Source organism: Sus scrofa, chromosome 6 (assembly GCF_054392235.1).
Source record: "Sus scrofa isolate SSC_HxYL_T2T_F1_AM1 chromosome 6, Sscrofa_HxYL_maternal_Yorkshire_Landrace_v2.0, whole genome shotgun sequence".
NCBI classification, from domain to species: Eukaryota; Metazoa; Chordata; class Mammalia; order Artiodactyla; family Suidae; genus Sus; species Sus scrofa.
This window is the reverse complement of record NC_139388.1, coordinates 145,690,060-145,707,469: the sequence shown is the minus strand read 5'-3', so window position 1 is coordinate 145,707,469 and position 17,410 is coordinate 145,690,060. Positions and strand designations below refer to the sequence as shown.

The 17,410-nt window shown below is 35.1% G+C and overlaps 1 protein-coding gene across 5 annotated transcripts in view; it reads right to left on the bottom strand.

Moving 5' to 3' along the window:
- NEGR1 (neuronal growth regulator 1) overlaps nucleotides 1-17,410 on the bottom strand; it is an 865,843-nt gene that overhangs the window by 374,637 nt on the left and 473,796 nt on the right. For 3 of the 5 annotated variants that reach the window (XR_014807971.1, XM_084964694.1, XM_021097756.2), the window contains exon 3: nucleotides 8,007-8,132. Coding sequence is in view for 2 of the 5 variants with exons in the window: in XM_084964694.1 (XP_084820820.1) it covers nucleotides 8,007-8,132 (126 nt within the window). In the remaining 3 variants the exon portion in view is untranslated. Of the gene's footprint in view, nucleotides 1-4,038; nucleotides 4,829-5,565; nucleotides 8,133-17,410 lie in introns of those variants that run through there. The other 2 variants (XR_014807972.1, XR_014807973.1) reach the window with 2 other exon arrangements.

Genomic DNA, 17,410 nt, shown 5'->3' with positions numbered 1-17,410 from the left:
TCTAAAAGGACAGCATAAAGTAAATCTTTGTGCTGAGGGAACAGTTCTGAATCTTAATTGTACGGTGGCTTTGCAAATCAACTCAAGATGAAATGATACAGAACTACTACATTGCACTAATATCCTTTCCTAGTTTTCGTCTCATACTACAGTTATAGTTGATGTTACTAATGGAAGAAAGTGGATGAATGGAAGAAAATGGATGAATGTGGAAGCTCTCTGCTTAACTTCTTAACTTCCTGTGAGGTTGTAATTATTTCAAAGTAAAAAGTGGAATAAAAGAAACTCATATTAATTTGGGGCAATTTATTTAAATAATCTTTGTTCCATGTTATATGCACAATGAGGATAACAATACCCATCTCACAGTTCAGTTTTGAGGCTTATGAGACAAGTATATACAAGAACCTCCCATTTTTTCTAGAGTATATAAAGTAATGGATACATGCCACTTGAACCATATTAGCTAAAAATTTCTTTGTTGCAAGATGCTCTTTACATTAATGGAATTCCAACATAGTAATGGGGGGTTTCCTACCACTAAGCAGTTATCTGACATCAGGTGGATGTCCTATAATTCAGTTCAATTCTGCACAACCCAGAGAGAGCACTGGATTCCACAGATTAAGGGCTCAGTACTATAAGATTTCTTTGCTCTAACAGTAACCAGGAGCAAGGCCAGTTTATCATCTGTGCTTGAAACTGAACAGGCCCCTGTGAGGCCCTCACTGGTACAAAAGCCTCTCTTTGTCCCCAGCTTCTTATCTGTAGAAAAATGCTTTGGTTCTGGTTCTCCTATGCCTTCCCTGAGTTCCAAAGAACAGACTCATGCAGTTACTAATTAGAGTAGCAAGAGAATGCAGAAACAAAGGAAAAGCAAGTCAATAAACAATAGGTGATAAAAGAGTCTTAGTTCCTCCTCAAGGAATATACATAACAATCAGATGCATATCTTTGAAGTTATGCAGAGAATAAGATCCCCTCTGCCCAGGTGGATGATGGTAACTACATGCTAACCCCAAGCACACAGACCTCAGACTGGCTGGAACCAGAAGGCTGATGATTAAGATTCCTAAAACACTATCTTGATACCTCATCACCAACTATCAGAAGAAAGTCATGCACTCTGTAGCTCACACACAATGTTGCCTTTAAAAACACTTCCTTGAAAGCCATCAAGGAAATTGGGGTCTTTAGAGGATGAGCTGCCCATTCTCCTTGCCTGTCCCTGCAAAAAACACTATACTTTCATTCATCATAACTTGGTGACAGTAAAATGGCTTTGCTACATGGCAGGTGAATGGACACAAGTTCGGTTCAGTAACATGCTTCCCATCAGCCATAGATTAGAGGTTCCAAAATGACCCCATCTTTCGGTTTGCTAATTTGCTAGAACAGCTTACAGAACTTAGAGAAACATTTGATTAGACTATTGGTTTATTATGAAAGTATGTATCAGAAAGAGCAAGATAGAAGAGATGCACAGGGCAAAGTATGGGGAAGGATGAGGGGAGGAGCTTCCATGCTCTCTGGGTATACCCCTCTCCCTGAATCTCCACTTGTACACAAAACCAGAGTTCTCCAAACTCTGTTCTTCTGCATTATTTATGGAACCTTCATTACATTGGTGTGACTGATGAAATCGCTGGCCATTGAGGATTGATTGAACCTCTAGTGGCTCTTTCCTCCCTAGAGGTCAGTGGAGTGGAACTGAAACTTCCAACCCTCTAATCAAATGGTTGGTTCACCTGGTAACCAGCCCTCAACCTTAGGTCTGCTCCAAATATCACCTCATTAACATAACAAAAAATACCGTTGTCACTCACTATACTGACAGGCTATTCCAGCAGCCCAGTACCAGAACTGGCATGAAGATCAAATACATATATATATGTATATATATATATCTCACAGCATAAATCACAGTGACACAGAAGTGCAGTCATATTGTAGGTAAAAGGGAAATAAAGGGCTGATTCATATTTAGGTGTATGTGTGTGTATTTATATTAGGAAGATAAAGGAAGTGGGGAGATATCAGAAAGGAAATACTTTTTAGATGTAAATACATCTGTCAGTACCTTGTTATCTCTTCAAATTTTGATTTCTATTTCTAAGAAGCCATGTGGGAAGCAAGGGCAGAGAGCAGCATCCATTAACTCTGCAGTACTTATAGAGCCTCTGCTTTGTGCCAGGCTTCATGCTAATCAATAATGATTGATTAAGCAAAAACGATCAGTGTCAAGAGATTGATTTCAAAAAAGGATGACTTGATCTTTGTTGAAATGTGGACAGGATTGTGTTAATAGAGGAAAAGAGGTTAAAGATACAGGAAGAAAGGGTATTTAATGGAATGAGGACCTGACAGTAAGGAAGGATGGATGGAATCCCGAAAAAAATAGGACAAAGAGAACTTAACTGAACAGTCTATCTTTAGTTAGGCAATAACCTTAATTCCTATGGATAATTTGAATGAGACTATCCTTTTAAAAAGCACTAAGCATAGAAAAATTAAATGAAAAAGTGTTTGAGATGCACAGCCCAGTGTTCATGCTCGTATTTTTGAGTCAGAACCAAAAGAATATCTTTGCTAGACTATAAACACCAGCAGGGTAATGTAAGAATATCTCTGGAGATTCCAGATATCAAAGAATAGGAATGAACTAGGAAGCAGAGATTAAGATAAATAGCAATGAATAATAAGTGGAAATATGACAGAGGCCTTCAAAATGCTTCCATATTTGTTATCTATAATCTATTATTTTAAAATTTATCTTTTTAAGTTTTCCTATTGTTTTTCTGACTGGATCTAGATTTAAGATTGTGATTAAGTATTTTACTTTATCTTTCTATTCAAAATCAAATGCCTTGTGTAAACTTGTCAATGTTCTCTAGAAGTTTTCAGTGAGTTTCAGTTTCATGATATCACAACTTTTGAGAACAGCTGTGTGAATTGCATTCAAGGGCTGTAATAGCTCCATTTCAGAAACAGGCTTGGAAATTCCACTTGGTCAAACATTCAAATACATTTCAGTAGTAAACTAATAGCTAATATTATGGATTTACTCTAAGTCATGAATTCTGCTCAATGCCCTATACTATTCCACTTAATCCTCATAACAATTCTATGAATTAAGTACAATTAGTATCACCATTTTATATTTGAAGTTTAAGGACTTAACAATGTTGTCTAAGATCTTACAGTTATAAGAAGAAGAGTTGGGTCTCAGACCTACTTCTGACTGACAAGTTCATGATCATAATCACTGTGCTATATTGGCGCCATCTGATGCCTAATACATTATTGGTAGAAAAGGAAATCATGTATCTTATAGAAAGAATTTTGAAAAGAATGTGAAATTTTTCTAAATAGATAAGGAACCAGTCAGATTAATTAAAACAGTAGGATCTCTTTTAAATAAAGATATGCAAATATATCTAAATCTCTAGTGATAGAATAATTACCTATATTTTCTTTGATATAATTTTCTTTACTATCAATTGTATAAGTACCCTTTGTTTACCTACCAGGTTCCAGGCCCAGTTCCAGTATTGCCTTTAGATAAAACCAAAGAAAATACGATCTACCTCCTGTACTGAAATTATTTTTTCTTGTGGTTAATAGACTATCATAGGAAGTATAAGTTTCTGGTAGATTTACTATAAGGTAGATAGATCAACAGAGTTATGTATTTTAAATCAATATGTTATCGTCTTAACTCCTATGCATATGGTAGCCAACTGTTTGAAGTAAAGTAAAATGGTCGATTCCAGATCTGGGACAGGAAAGACATAGAGGGAGCCTGGCATGTTATGCCAGAAAGTAGGAAAGTGCTAAAAAAAGATGATGTCATATCAAAACGACACGGGAGTCAGAATGAAATGACACCTACAGGCCAACCAAATCAGGGACAATTTAAGCATCAAAATAATCATAGTAACATTATAAATAGGTTTAAAAAGTTGGGAATCCATGAGTACCTGCTATAATAAATAATTAACCAAACAGCTAAATAACAAATAAGGGAAAGTGAAGTTATTTTTTTTTTTTCAGTAGAAAGTCAAGTACTAACTGATAAAAACAAAGATTGTTGAAGCTAGAAAAATCATCATTTTGTAATCATCACAGTAAAGACTGATTCATCGAAGAAGCACTGATATGCCAAATCCAGGAGAAAAGTTGACAAGTAATGGAGATCTGCATGCTAAGTGTTAAAACTCTTCCTACTGCTTATTGATAGCGTGATAAAGAAAATAAGGAACTATACAATGCAGAAATCAGACAACACCTTGATTGGGAAAACAAAATTAGCATCACAAATGAGGTATGGATGAATATCCTGAGCTTTTGGATATCATTCCCTGAGAAGTTACAGCTTTACTTACTTAATCACAGATGGGCATAACTAGAATCTAATCATGAGGAAACATGAGTCAAACCCCAAATGAGAAATTCCCTATTTTTTAAAAAGGATTACATGCGTTGTTGAAAAATGTCAAGGAAGACTAAGAAATTAGTCCTCAGACTAAAGAGGACTAAAGTAAATACAACTTACAAATACAAAATACAACTAAAGTAAATACAATTAAATATAATACTTGGATTCTGTAGGAAAAGAATGCTCTAAAAGGAGTTCCCGTCGTGACGCAGTGGTTAACGAATCTGACGAGGAACTATGAAGTTGCGGGTTCGGTCCCTGGCCTTGCTCAGTGGGTTAAGGATCTGGCGGTGCCGTGAGCTGTGGTGTAGGTTGCAGACACGGCTCGGATCCCACGTTGCTGTGGCTCTGGTGTAGGCCGGTGGCTACAGCTCTGATTGGACCCCTAGCCTGGGAACCTCCATATGCTGCAGGAGCGGCCCAAGAAATAGCAAAAAGACAAAAAAAAAAAAAAAAAAAAAAAAAAAAGAATGCTCTAAAGGACGCTAATCCATCAGTTGACCAAACTGGAATATGGATAATAATGGGATAAAAGTATAATACCAATGTTAAATGTACAAAAGTCAAAAACTACACTGTGGTTATGCAAGAAAATGTCCTTTTTTTGGAAATACATACTGAAATAACTAGGGAGAAAAGGGCCTGATATATGCAAGTTGTTCTCTGCAATAATTCAATAAAACAATTTTCTGCATACTCTACACACGCAAATGGTAAAGCAAATGGGAAAAATGATGGATAAAACTGAATAAAGGACATAGGGGGTACTTTGTGTTATTTCTGTAGCATTTTTCATATAAATTTGAAATAAATTTCTACATATAGGAAATATAGAAAGAAATCATTAGTATAAGTAACTCTAAGGAAACTCATATATCCAGAAAAGTATCAGGAAAGATATTTTAGGTAAAGTACACTGAGTTGTTTGAACAAGTAGAATGGCAACCCCATTTGGTTCAGGTGATGTCTGTGATGTGGCTGAACCGTTAACCTAACTTTTCCAGAGTTTAGGGAAGCTCCTTGGAGCTACTTTCCTGTGACCATCATTTTTTTTTTTTTTTTTTTGTCTTTTTATGGCTGTACCAGCTGCATATGTTAAATTCCCAGGCTAGGGGTCGAATCCGAGCTGTAGCTGCCACCCTACACCACAGCCTCAGCAATGCAGGATCTGAGCACATCTGAGACCTACACCTCAGTTCACAGCAATGCCACATCCTTAACCCACCAATCAAGGCCAGAGATCCAACCCGTATCTTCACGGAGCCTAGTCCGGTTCGTTACCACTGAGCCATGATGGGAACTCCCAACCTTTTTTTTAAAATGATTTTTAAAACCGAATAGACCATGAATGAGTCAACAAGAATTACCAAAGGTACTGATAGAAAAAAAAATCTAAACGAATCACACATGTACAAAAACTAGTCATTACTTCTAATATCGACAGGAAGTCTATTTGTATCTGTTTTTAACACAAAACACTATTCGCATGCTGATACCTGAAATACATTTTCTTTTGTGACAGAGAAAAAGAAAAGTGAAGAATATGTAAAATATTGATTTTTGGGGGGGTAAAATACAGACACATGAATGAAGTTTAAAATTTTGCTTTCAAATATATAGGTTGAAGAAAGGTAATAGAATTATCAAACGAGTTAAAACACATTGCTGAGTATTTGAATATAGATCATTAACAACTTATAGTTTGTAATTATTGGAAGCATGTATAAACATATCAGCTATAAATAGCTATTCATTAGATAACAGTTAATATTTACGCTAATTTTACTCATTTGCTCTGTACTGTACGATCAGAAAAAAACAAATCTAGGCACAGTTTAACTTATAAACCCGATCTGTCTTCTTTCAGCTTCATGATGTTATCCACTATCATTATTCTAATAACTTCACTAACCAACATGCATGGTATTTAATTAAACTAAAGTGTATCCAAGCACTTAAAAAAAAGAATCTACATAATAAAAAGCACTGCAAAGCAGGATTATATCCAAAATATTAATCTTAAATTACATGAAAATGGAGATTATGTGCTTCATTCTCACAAAAATTATATTTTACTATCATATTTAAATCCCTAGAAGAATGATTAAGAATCAGCCTTACATTTGCATATCACCTTAGACTTTTTAAAGCACATTTATGCTTATTATCTTTTTTCAGTCTCACTATGGCCAGGGATTTTTATTATTCGATTTTTGGAAAGTAGGAAACTAGCTGATGGAACTGAGGCTAAGAAATTTGCACTAGGATTTGCTGAACTGATGATGGATAAGGAAGCTGAAGTTGAAGCACATGTATTCTAATTGCTTGTCCTGAGTTTGTCTTACCTAAACCCCAGGGACAGTCCAGTCACGAAGTCAGTGCTCACATATCAGTTTCATGATTCTGTAGCCACTCTAGAGAGTGAAATGTGGGCAGTCAAGAGAACACTCCTGATTCAGAAATATTATAGGGGCCATAATGCATATTATATAAGTATATATTGCTGTTATATTGATTTTTCTCACATTAATAGTAATACTAAGTGTATAATATGAGTAAGTCTCATTAGACCTACTGCATAAATGAGGAAACTGAAAGACACTTAAGGATAAGTGATATTAAAGAAAGCATTAGCAGATGAAATGGATGTTCTAATTGTACTCGTTCTGTGCCTACATAAAATGTACCTCTATGATTTCTTTATGATTTCTTTAAAAGTGATTTCCTCATACAAGCCTAGTTCGAGTTATTTGTACCAAAAATGTGAAACAAATAAAAATCATTTATTCGTTTATACAAAATGCGGTGGGGTTCTGTTCATTAAAAGTACCATTTTTATTTCCATGGTACATTTAAAAGTTCAAACATTTAAATTTTCACAAATTGATGATTCGGTTAGAGTTGCGACTGTGAAAACAGACCTGTTTTGATGATGATTATTCCAAATTTCCTACAACTGGTAATTTCTTTAGGAGGATGAGCCCTGTATCCGAAGCACCAGATGCCAGATGAGCATGTTACATCCCTTCATTTCACCTAGCTATGTGATCTTGTGTAAGTTACTTAAACTCTTGGGTTCTTAGATCCGTCATCAGTTAAAATCTAATTCTAACTGCCAAATCCTTGATTCTGAACTGCAGTTTGAAATTAGACCCAGCAACCTCATAATTTGTATAATTTCATTCTCCCCTGATTACCTTAGCAGTTCATGCTGGCCTATTAACATGTGAATGCCGATTGAATAAAAGCTTTACACATTTAAATGAAGATATTTCTCTTGTGATGTTTCCATTTGAGCCTTTTGTCTATTGATTTGTGATTATCCAGTATACAAAGTGAAAATAACCTTGGCTAGGAATCAAGAGACCTAAGTTCTACCCTGGGCTCTGAGAGAAAATGTTCATTTAACTTTTGTGAACTACATGCATTTAGGTATAACAAATAAGTATAAAAAGGCACACCCTGCCTACCTCAGAAAAGATTAAAAAATTAATTGACTTAAGTTCCAAAGGGAAGTTACGGGAGGATATTGAACAGCACGAACAACAGTGATATAGTTCTGCTTTACCTGATGGGGAGATGTGTCGCCAAGAAATGGAAGGCTCTGGTTTCCCAGTGGCCAAACAAGTAAGGGTGACATTGGTTCCTTCATTGATGGTCATATCACTTGAGATGTCATATATCTTCGGAGGAACTGAAATGGCAAAACATGCAGTGTCAGAAAAAAAATATATAAAAGTCTGTTGAACTACATATGATTAACTCCATGACAGCATGCAGTAAAACTATGGTGGTGAAATGCACTTATGGCCCATGATCATCACCTAAAAGATAGGTAGGTTCTCCAGGTCCTCAGGATTCTTGGAGTTTTTTTGTTTTTTGATTGGTTTTAATTTTATCTAATATTCAGATATGACACATTTCAGGATGATTTAAATATTTAATAACAAAAAAGTTTGAATATTGCTTAAATTAAATTTTATTATGAATACTCTGTATTAAGTAAACTAGAGTATAGCCATCCCCTCCATGTATCTTCACTCTAATGATGATTTTCCTGTTAAAGTAATAAAAGAAAGAGGGAAATCTGGAAGAAACTTAAAATAGCAGCACGGTTACACTGTATGCCGATTTAAGAGCTAAGTGAAATAAAACGTACAAAATTGGGATGTAAGATTTCAGGGTCACAAAGGCAATTTGGGCCTCAATTTTCTAATCTGCCAAATAGTAGGGCTGGGCTTTCTGAGCATTTATGTTCTAAAGTACACAAATTTTAAGGGCTGTGAAAGATGTGTTCAACGTAAGTTTTCTTGTCAGTGATGGATGGAAACTACTGGTTGAAACAGATCTCTTTACTTTGAGATTTCCTAGATCCTTTGCTATGACTTTTTGCCCTTTAAATCTCCAAGAGTGAAAGGGGAAATATCATGACGCACTTTTCTTTTGATGTATTAGACTATGGAAGCTTCTATCACAGAGCGTTTGATGAAACTAGTGATCATGGAATGAACTTTGAGAATATTGGATAGTAAAATACCTAAATTAACTTCCATGGTGAAAATGCCCGTATTCGCTCAAATACCAAATGGTATCATTTAATCCTTATAGAATATGGGTATGAATCCTGCCTCCTCTATGAGTTAGGCTGTGTTATCTCAGCCTCAGGGAAAGCTGGAGTTACTAATAGTACAAACCCCATTTTTTTTCTGCTATGAGGATTAAATATGTCAACATACATTAAAAGGCTTAGAGAAGTTCCTGGCATCATTGCTAGCTATTATTATTCAATGCCTTAAAACACATATTTGGTGTTTGAATTTAATTTCAGTACTGCTTTTTTCGTTTGCCTTAAAATTGCTCTTAAAACTTCATGATTTTGGTAGTATATGTGACTCACCTGTGCCATAAGTTTTGGTTTACAATGTAAAAATTATAGTATGTTGAAGTTACAGGTCAAAGCTAAATAAGTGGCAATTAGACACATTGATAATCCCTAGAAAAACATGCTTTTTTAGTGAAATTCTCATTGCTTCATTCCTAGGGTTTCTTTATGCAAGAGATATGTTTTCACAGTTATTTAAAAAAAAAAACAGTAACTGAAATCTATCATAAGGATAAATTAACCATCCATACTATGAATATCATCTTTGATTTCTTAATGGAAGCAAAACTCTGCTATAAGAAATCTGGGATGATTTGATTACAAATATAAACTATTCGATTATACATAACTGTTGACATGACTGAGGAAAAGGCTTATTTGTAAGTGATATACTATTGTAACTGTTTTTAAATGACATACTTTAATTGACATTTAAAACATATTATCATTAAACTCTTCAGTGAGCTCTTCTCAGGCAAATAATAGAAACAAATAAAAATCATTCCAAACAGAAGACTCTTTTTAGCTTAACTGAAACAGAACAGAAATAAAGACATTAAAATACCCTAGGAAGAAAGTAGAGAAAAATACACATGACTTACTGGTGAGTTGTAGGTTTATTTTTATTAACTCTCCAACATTAAACTAAAAATATCCCTTGTATATGTAGATATAAGTATCAGTGTGATACAGTTAACCATGAAATCTACGTGTACTTATGTATGCACATATATGTATGTACGCACACACACATACATATATACAAATACCAATATCTACTACTAAATAAAAAGTTATTTAATAGTTTCCTTCTTTACAGAGAAGATAGTAAATAAAGATCATAAAGATCATTGTAGTCTGCCTAGTTTATTAATATATGTCAAACTTGGGACAGAGTTGCATATATGTAACATAAATTACGGGGTGCCATAGGACCATACATTCTAGCCTCTAAATTAAATTACTTTGCCAATTTTATCTGATCTTAAAATGGTTTCATCTTTACACATTTACTTATATTTAAAGTGGTAATCATGAGTGATAAACTAATATCAAGCACAATATTTGATTTTGCAGACAAACAGCCAAGTCCCTTAGCAATAAATCTAGATTTGACATTTAACCATGGGAACGTCTATGGTAGGGGAAGACTGTTGAATTCCAGGTGTGACATGTCATCTCAGTCATTGCAATCACCTGCTGGCACCCCATAATTCAAGATATGCTACAGGAAAGAAACATCTGGAAAGAGAATGTCAGAAAGGGAAAATCCCTCTGGCAAGGCTCTTCTCCCCAGAATGCATCACCTGTTGGCAGCAGATGTTGTGTGTATGTAGAGAGGGCCAATGAAATCCTTCACATGCACTGTAGCTTGTGGAGGCAACAGCAGGCATTGCTTTGCTAAATATCCAGTCATTGCATATTCAGTTCAAGATAAAACTTTTACTGAATATTCATGGAGGGAATAATTCTGAACTCACAGGAAATGCAAACATTTCAAAGCATAATCCTTGACCTCGAGGAACTTAAAATTGAAAGAGGGAGGCAAATAGGTAAGAAACTAAGAGAACACAAATATTTTCACATTTCCTTCCCTATTTTACCCGAGTAACAGATGTCTGATAAAAATAAACTTACAACATTGAAGTATGCCCTCAAATCATCAGGGATTAACTTTGCATTCATTTCTTTTAAAGCAAACCACGAAGGATAGTTTATGCAGCAAGTTACCCACTATAGTGCTATTTATAACAGAGAACTATTAATAATCTCAATGTAAGACAACACAAATGGAGATATTGTTAGTTCTGCCTTTAGAATAAGATGTGGTATGAAGGTGTTTGGGATGATTGTGGGGAACATTAAGCTAAGATATAAAGGAAGAGAAAAGTGATGCTTCTACCCTGGGTGGCAGGAGCAGGGAAGAATGGTAATGTCTTAGGCATCTTAAGACCATCTGGTTCTGGATTACAGTTTGTGTATAAATGATGCATGCACACAGGTGGGAAGAACTCTACTGAATTTTCTGAATGACAAGGCAGTGCATCTTATAGTATGACCAATATTCTATGTGCTTGCATAGAAAAACAATAAAATGAGGAGTTAAAATAACTTACTATTCTAGATGTCTGTTCCTTTTCTATATACCACATTTCAAACTCCTTCAATCTCTTTATTGATTAATTTGACTTAAAAATAAATTGTTTAAAAGGAAGTAAATGTGTTCAATCAATTCAACAACTTTTAAGTCATTAAATAACTATACATTTTAATGAGGATTTTGGACTGCTTTGTACATTATTCAAGTACTTATGACCTAGAACAGATTAAGAAAGGGATATGTTATTCATCTAAATGTATAGTTGTTTAATTCACAGGAAATAATTATTATAACATTATCATCATTATGACAGCATAAAAAAAAATGAAAGGTAAAAGTTCTAGATTTCATACTAAATCACAGAATATCTCTTTCCTAACAGGACCCAAATTGAGGATACATACAACTTTACACCTGTGTTCATAATTAATTCTTGCTCATCGCTAGTTAGAGAGACTGATGAACACTGGGAACTTTCTAACCAACAGGGTTGGGAGTGAATTTTTTTTTTAAATTCCCATATACATTTAAAGGAATCACTCTTGGGCCTTCAAATGAGTAACCTACTATGCCTTTAATTATCCAGAGGACTCAAATTCAACTCCTCTTTAGCATCTTGTCCTCAGCTCCTCTTGGGTGACATCATGGTGAGGGGATGATGCATATTTAAATGTATTTATAGATTTAGATTACCTAAAGGAAATTCAAATCTCTTGCTGGTTTCACTTTTACAAGAAAGTACGCAACCTGATTCAACTGCCTTCTCCCTTTTGAGCCATCTATCGTGGTGTCCTCAGACAAGGTATACCACATTTTCAGTAAGGAAAATCTTAGAATACATAATCTAACCAAATGCTAATGATCTTCATACAGCTAGCTATTTGAGATAATCCCCTACCGTTTGCACTAGATGTGCAATTGAGTTTGTGACTGTCTTCATGGTTGCCTTTTTTTTTTTTAACTGTATACATAATTTCTGAAATATATAAATAAAATAAGTTTTTTTGTTTATTTAAAGAGCAGTCTTCACAGGTTAGTAACTTAAATTCCTTCCAACAATTCATCTCATAGTCTCAGAACAGAACCATTAAAAATTTGAGATGTTGACATAAGTGTGACAAATTTGTACAACACAGGAATATGAGCACATTGTTTTATTTTATATTAAAAGTCCATGCAGGGACGGTGACAAGATGCTGGTCTGAAGCAGTCAGAGCTGAGGGCCTTGGCAGTGTCCTCATGCTCCGGCCCTGCTCTGGTGCACAATGGAGGCCAAATGGAAATTTTTTTTTAAAGTCTGTGCAGATGGTTTTCAGAAATAATAGATAAAATTTCTGAGTCCACACACATACGAAATTGCATGAGAAGTGAAGTTGGGTCACATACAACACTGAAAATCCTTAGAGGATGTATTTGATGGCTATCTTCACTGTAAATAAATACAATACATGGACTGTTTGATCTGGAAAGTTGCCTTGGTTCACTAGAATCTATTAAATGCCCCATCAAATTCTTAAGTTGTTAGAGTCTGTGAAAGGCCACAGTACATACAAATCCATTCAGGGGGCTTCTTTAGGTTGCCAGGGCTAAAAGGTAGATGGAGTATATATTTAATTCGGCCCACGAACACTCATAGATTATTGAAAAAACATCAGTTGAATAATTATCATAAGCACAATATTCTGGGTACAAAAAATTACCTGCTTCCTTAGGGTGTAAAAATCACATCAGTGTTTTATAAGCAAGGGTACAGTCTTCCCATTCAGTATCTAGGCTATAGGCTCATTACTAAAAAAACCTTTAAAGGCGTTAATACATCTAATTGAATTATGGACACAATCTCTAGTCCTGTCTCCCAAACATGTTCACTATGTCAAACAAGAAATAAAAACACTAGTGACTCCATCTCTTTGATGTCCTGCTTGACTCACCTCTCCCATTGTGACTTCTGCCACCTCAAAAATTTACCACAAAGAAAAACTGAAATGTGAAGTGCTGATGGAACGTTAAAAGGTTAAATTTCATCTCAAAGTGTTATGTCCCTGATGACTTTGACCATCGTAAAGCAAGACAGAGTTCTCTGGGTATACGTCCTGTGGAAATAAGCATTTGCACCCACAACACTGTCCCTTCTCACACACCCTCCTCTGGCAGTCTCTTCCTTTTAGTATTCTTTGCAATCTGTCACTGTCATTGGTATTTATTCCCTTACCTGTTTATTGCCTATCTTATCTTTATAAAACATAAGAAAAGGCCTTGGGTAGGAACCTTGTTTACTTTATTCAACGACTTATTACAAGCACCTAGAAAAGAGCCTGACACATATGGAATATTCAATAATAGTTGTTTTATTGTTTTTTTATGTGCTAAGATAATATTTCTTTGGCTTCATAATGATGATCTCCCATAGATTTCATACCACTGCAAGGATGATAAAATAGAAATTTTGAGAATATAGTGAAACTGTAATTATGAGGCCAAGGGTCCTACACGACTTTTTTCAAGGATTCCACAAGACTAGGGATTCAATATTCTTTGAACTTATTTAAAAGGATGATATTTCCTTAGTGCATTGCCTACTATAGTTTTTGCCATGCAAACCCACAGAAATAATAGGACAATAATCATAAATGTATTTTTAACAGAATGGGCTATCACATCTTGGGCAAGATGGTGTATGTTGGATTGAGTATTTTTTTTTTTTTCTTGAGAAGCTATGTAAATTTAGGGTCAAAAGTGTTTGACTCTAAGCGTGTGTACATATTATTTCTGCTTTTTTTTCCCCCTCTCCATAGACTTGGAGTCTGGCTTAGTTCGAATAAACTATATCTCTGAAGATTTTCCAAACTGCTTGAGTCAACAAGCTAGACAAAACTATAAATCTTCAGAGACTTGGCTTTTTCTGCACTCCCATATCTGGTAATGGCTGGCAATATCAAAAGAACAGTCTTCCTTTCCCTAGGCTGGCACTCCCCTTTTCAGTCTTGGCCAGCCCCCAGAAAGTGAAAGCGGATTTACGTTAACATAACAAACCTCCTGGAAAAGGTGCTGTTCTCAAACTGAGAGAAGAAATTGTTTTATGATTTTTTTTTCCCCCTAAATTGGCTTGCTTGTGGGTGCTTGATGGCTTCCTGGCCTGTGTCTAACTAGCAACATTGTTTTCTCCAGCTCATAGACTATAAACTGACTTTTTATAGTTTATAACATTGCAGAGATTTCTCTGGCTTCTCCCCTCATCCCATCACTCAGATAGTGACAGGAGAAAAAAAACTGCTAAGTGTGGCTTTTAAGTGCAAACTTACCATATTTGTGAGTTACCTACTGATAGAATATGCCAGAACTACTTCTGGGGGTCAAATAATATGTTTGGGGGAGAAAAAGTGTCTTTCAGACTTCATTTTAAACTTTGAATCATGTAGCTTAATTTAGTGCTTTCCTTTTTTAGAAAACCTATGTATACATTTTTCTCAATCTACCATGTCATTCAAGGGATCAAGCTATATAAAATGGCAGAGCAGGCAAGTGACCTATTTTCATCCATCCATCCATCTATCCATCTATCCACCCATCCAACAAACATTGAGCACCAATTTGATTTAGGGAGACTAATCTTAAAGAGCCCATGTCTAAAGAGTTAGAAAGACTTACCACTATTCATTATAACGTGGAATCATAAATCCTACAAAATGGATTCTGTACTGAAAAGTGTTTTGGGAACAGAGAATAGTAAATGTAACTCTGCCCTTGGGGTCAGAATTGGTCAGCATCCTAAATAAGGAATTACAAAACAGATGACATTTGAGTGGAATTTGATGGTTAAAAACAGTAATTTCCTATACCTGAAGAATCCTCAGGATAAAGTAATGAGTTTTTTTTTGGTTTTTGTTTTTAAGAATCCTTGGGTGGGAGGGCATGACTCAGGAGATCCTTGACCAAAAGGTTTGGAATGTAACTGATTTACAGGACAACAGAAAGACCTCACGGTAAACCTCCCCCTCCTATTTATTTAAAATCTCCATTCTAGTTAAAAGAGGTCTCTCTCACAACTTTACAGCAGTTATTTGCTTTCAAATAACTATCCCTAGAAGAGATGATGGTTTAATAACTTGCATTCAGTAGAAAGGAACTATAGGCAATTTTTCTACACTGTGTTTTTTCCCTTGGGAAAATCTAGAACTGACTCATATAGCAGTGATCAAGATAAGCAGCAATGAAGAGAAGAAAGTAAGCATTTGAGAGTGATAAACCCCACAGGATATGGAGTTATGAAAAAAATCAAAGTGGAAATGGCTTCCTTCTCTTTTTCCTTTCTGTCCATCTTTGCTTGACTACCTAATACTTGGACTATATCAAGTGGGATGAAAGAAAACAATAATCCTTAAATTTCAAAAGAGATTTTCTTATTAAAGAAAGGCCTAGGTGTTTGCTAGGTAGATTTACAGTGGTTCTCTCTCTCTCCATGTATATATTGCAAATAAATATGATATATATGTGTACATATGTATGCACATACAATATAAGTATATATGTTATATTAAGAAGGCTTAATATATATGAGAACTAAATGTGATAAAAAATTTAAAAGGCTACTGATTTAGAAAAGCTACTAAGATTTGGTAGTTTAGTATTTATTTAATGACTTAAAAATTTTTGGTTGAAGGCAAGTTTCTCATCTGCTGAATAAACATCATTAAATCAGAAATACAACATTGTTATATAAGAATTTCAATATTTTGTACTGCAAAGGTTTTTTTTTTTGTTTTTTTTTGTTTTTTTTGCTTCCTCTTCTCTAGAGGATAAAGAGCTAGCCTCTACATGTGAGTGTTAGGTATCAGAGTTCAAATCTGTGCTGTACCTCAGGCTAGCTTCAGATTCACTTTACTTGGATGGTTCAAAGATAAAATACTGCTTAAAATCAGGACCATAATAGCAGCTACCCCCTCAGGCAACAGCAGCAGGAAGGCTAGAGCACACTTTGAGCAGTGTTGTATATCACAGGGAAGCTACAATGCCTTCGTAACTCACCCTTCTCCCCATAGAAAATAGTTACAAAATACATAGGAAGAATACACAACTGAAATACCTTAGAGCACACAAATGTAGGTATCTATACCTAGGGAGGCAAATTTCTTAAGAAACCAACTCTATACCTTTAAAACCTTAGTGATGATAACATTTTATTAAGAATTAATAATGATCTTTTTCCTGGAAACAATTTGGCAGTATATATTAAGAACTTAAAAAAAAAAAAAAAAAAAAAATCCAACCCAATAAGCCAATGATTTCCCTTCCAGGAATTTATCTTAAGGAAAGCAGGTACCTCCTTCCAGTATAGTCACTATTCCCATAAACCCAGTGACCAGATACACTGTTCTGTTTGAAAACATGCCAGCAAATGCCCTCTAAAATGGCCCGGGTGAACTTTTCTTGCCTCATCTTTGGCAGTGAACTATTCTTCACATAAACCAGAGGAAACAGCCCAACTGTGTCATGCTAGAACTCAGCTGCTTTCTTTGCAAACATTTCCCATAGCTAAAAGCTTGCTTTGGCATTTTTTGAAACACAAGAGAGTCCAAATGTCTACCCTTGGACTCATAGAATTATATTGTAGCACCTGGCTCCGGATTTCGTGAGGTTAAGCTGGTTCTGATTCAATATGAGTTCTCCTTGTAAAGCTCAGGTTTCCATAACTGTATTTTAGCAGATTTTTATATCTAAAGCTTGCTATGCTGTTTTCCACATTTGCAGAGAAGATGTGTCATTTCAGAGAAATAAGAAAAATAATGATTTTTCTGAAGTACTCTGGTTTCTTTTTTGTTTGGACATGATATGTATTTTCCTAATTATGAAGTACACACTTATTGAAAAGAATGTGGAAAACATATGAAGAATGAGGAAGAAAAAACCCAAAACACCTACTAGGTTGACACATCTTAAAACTGCCTTTTGGTAGGTCAAAAACAAATGTGTGCATATACACTGGAGAACA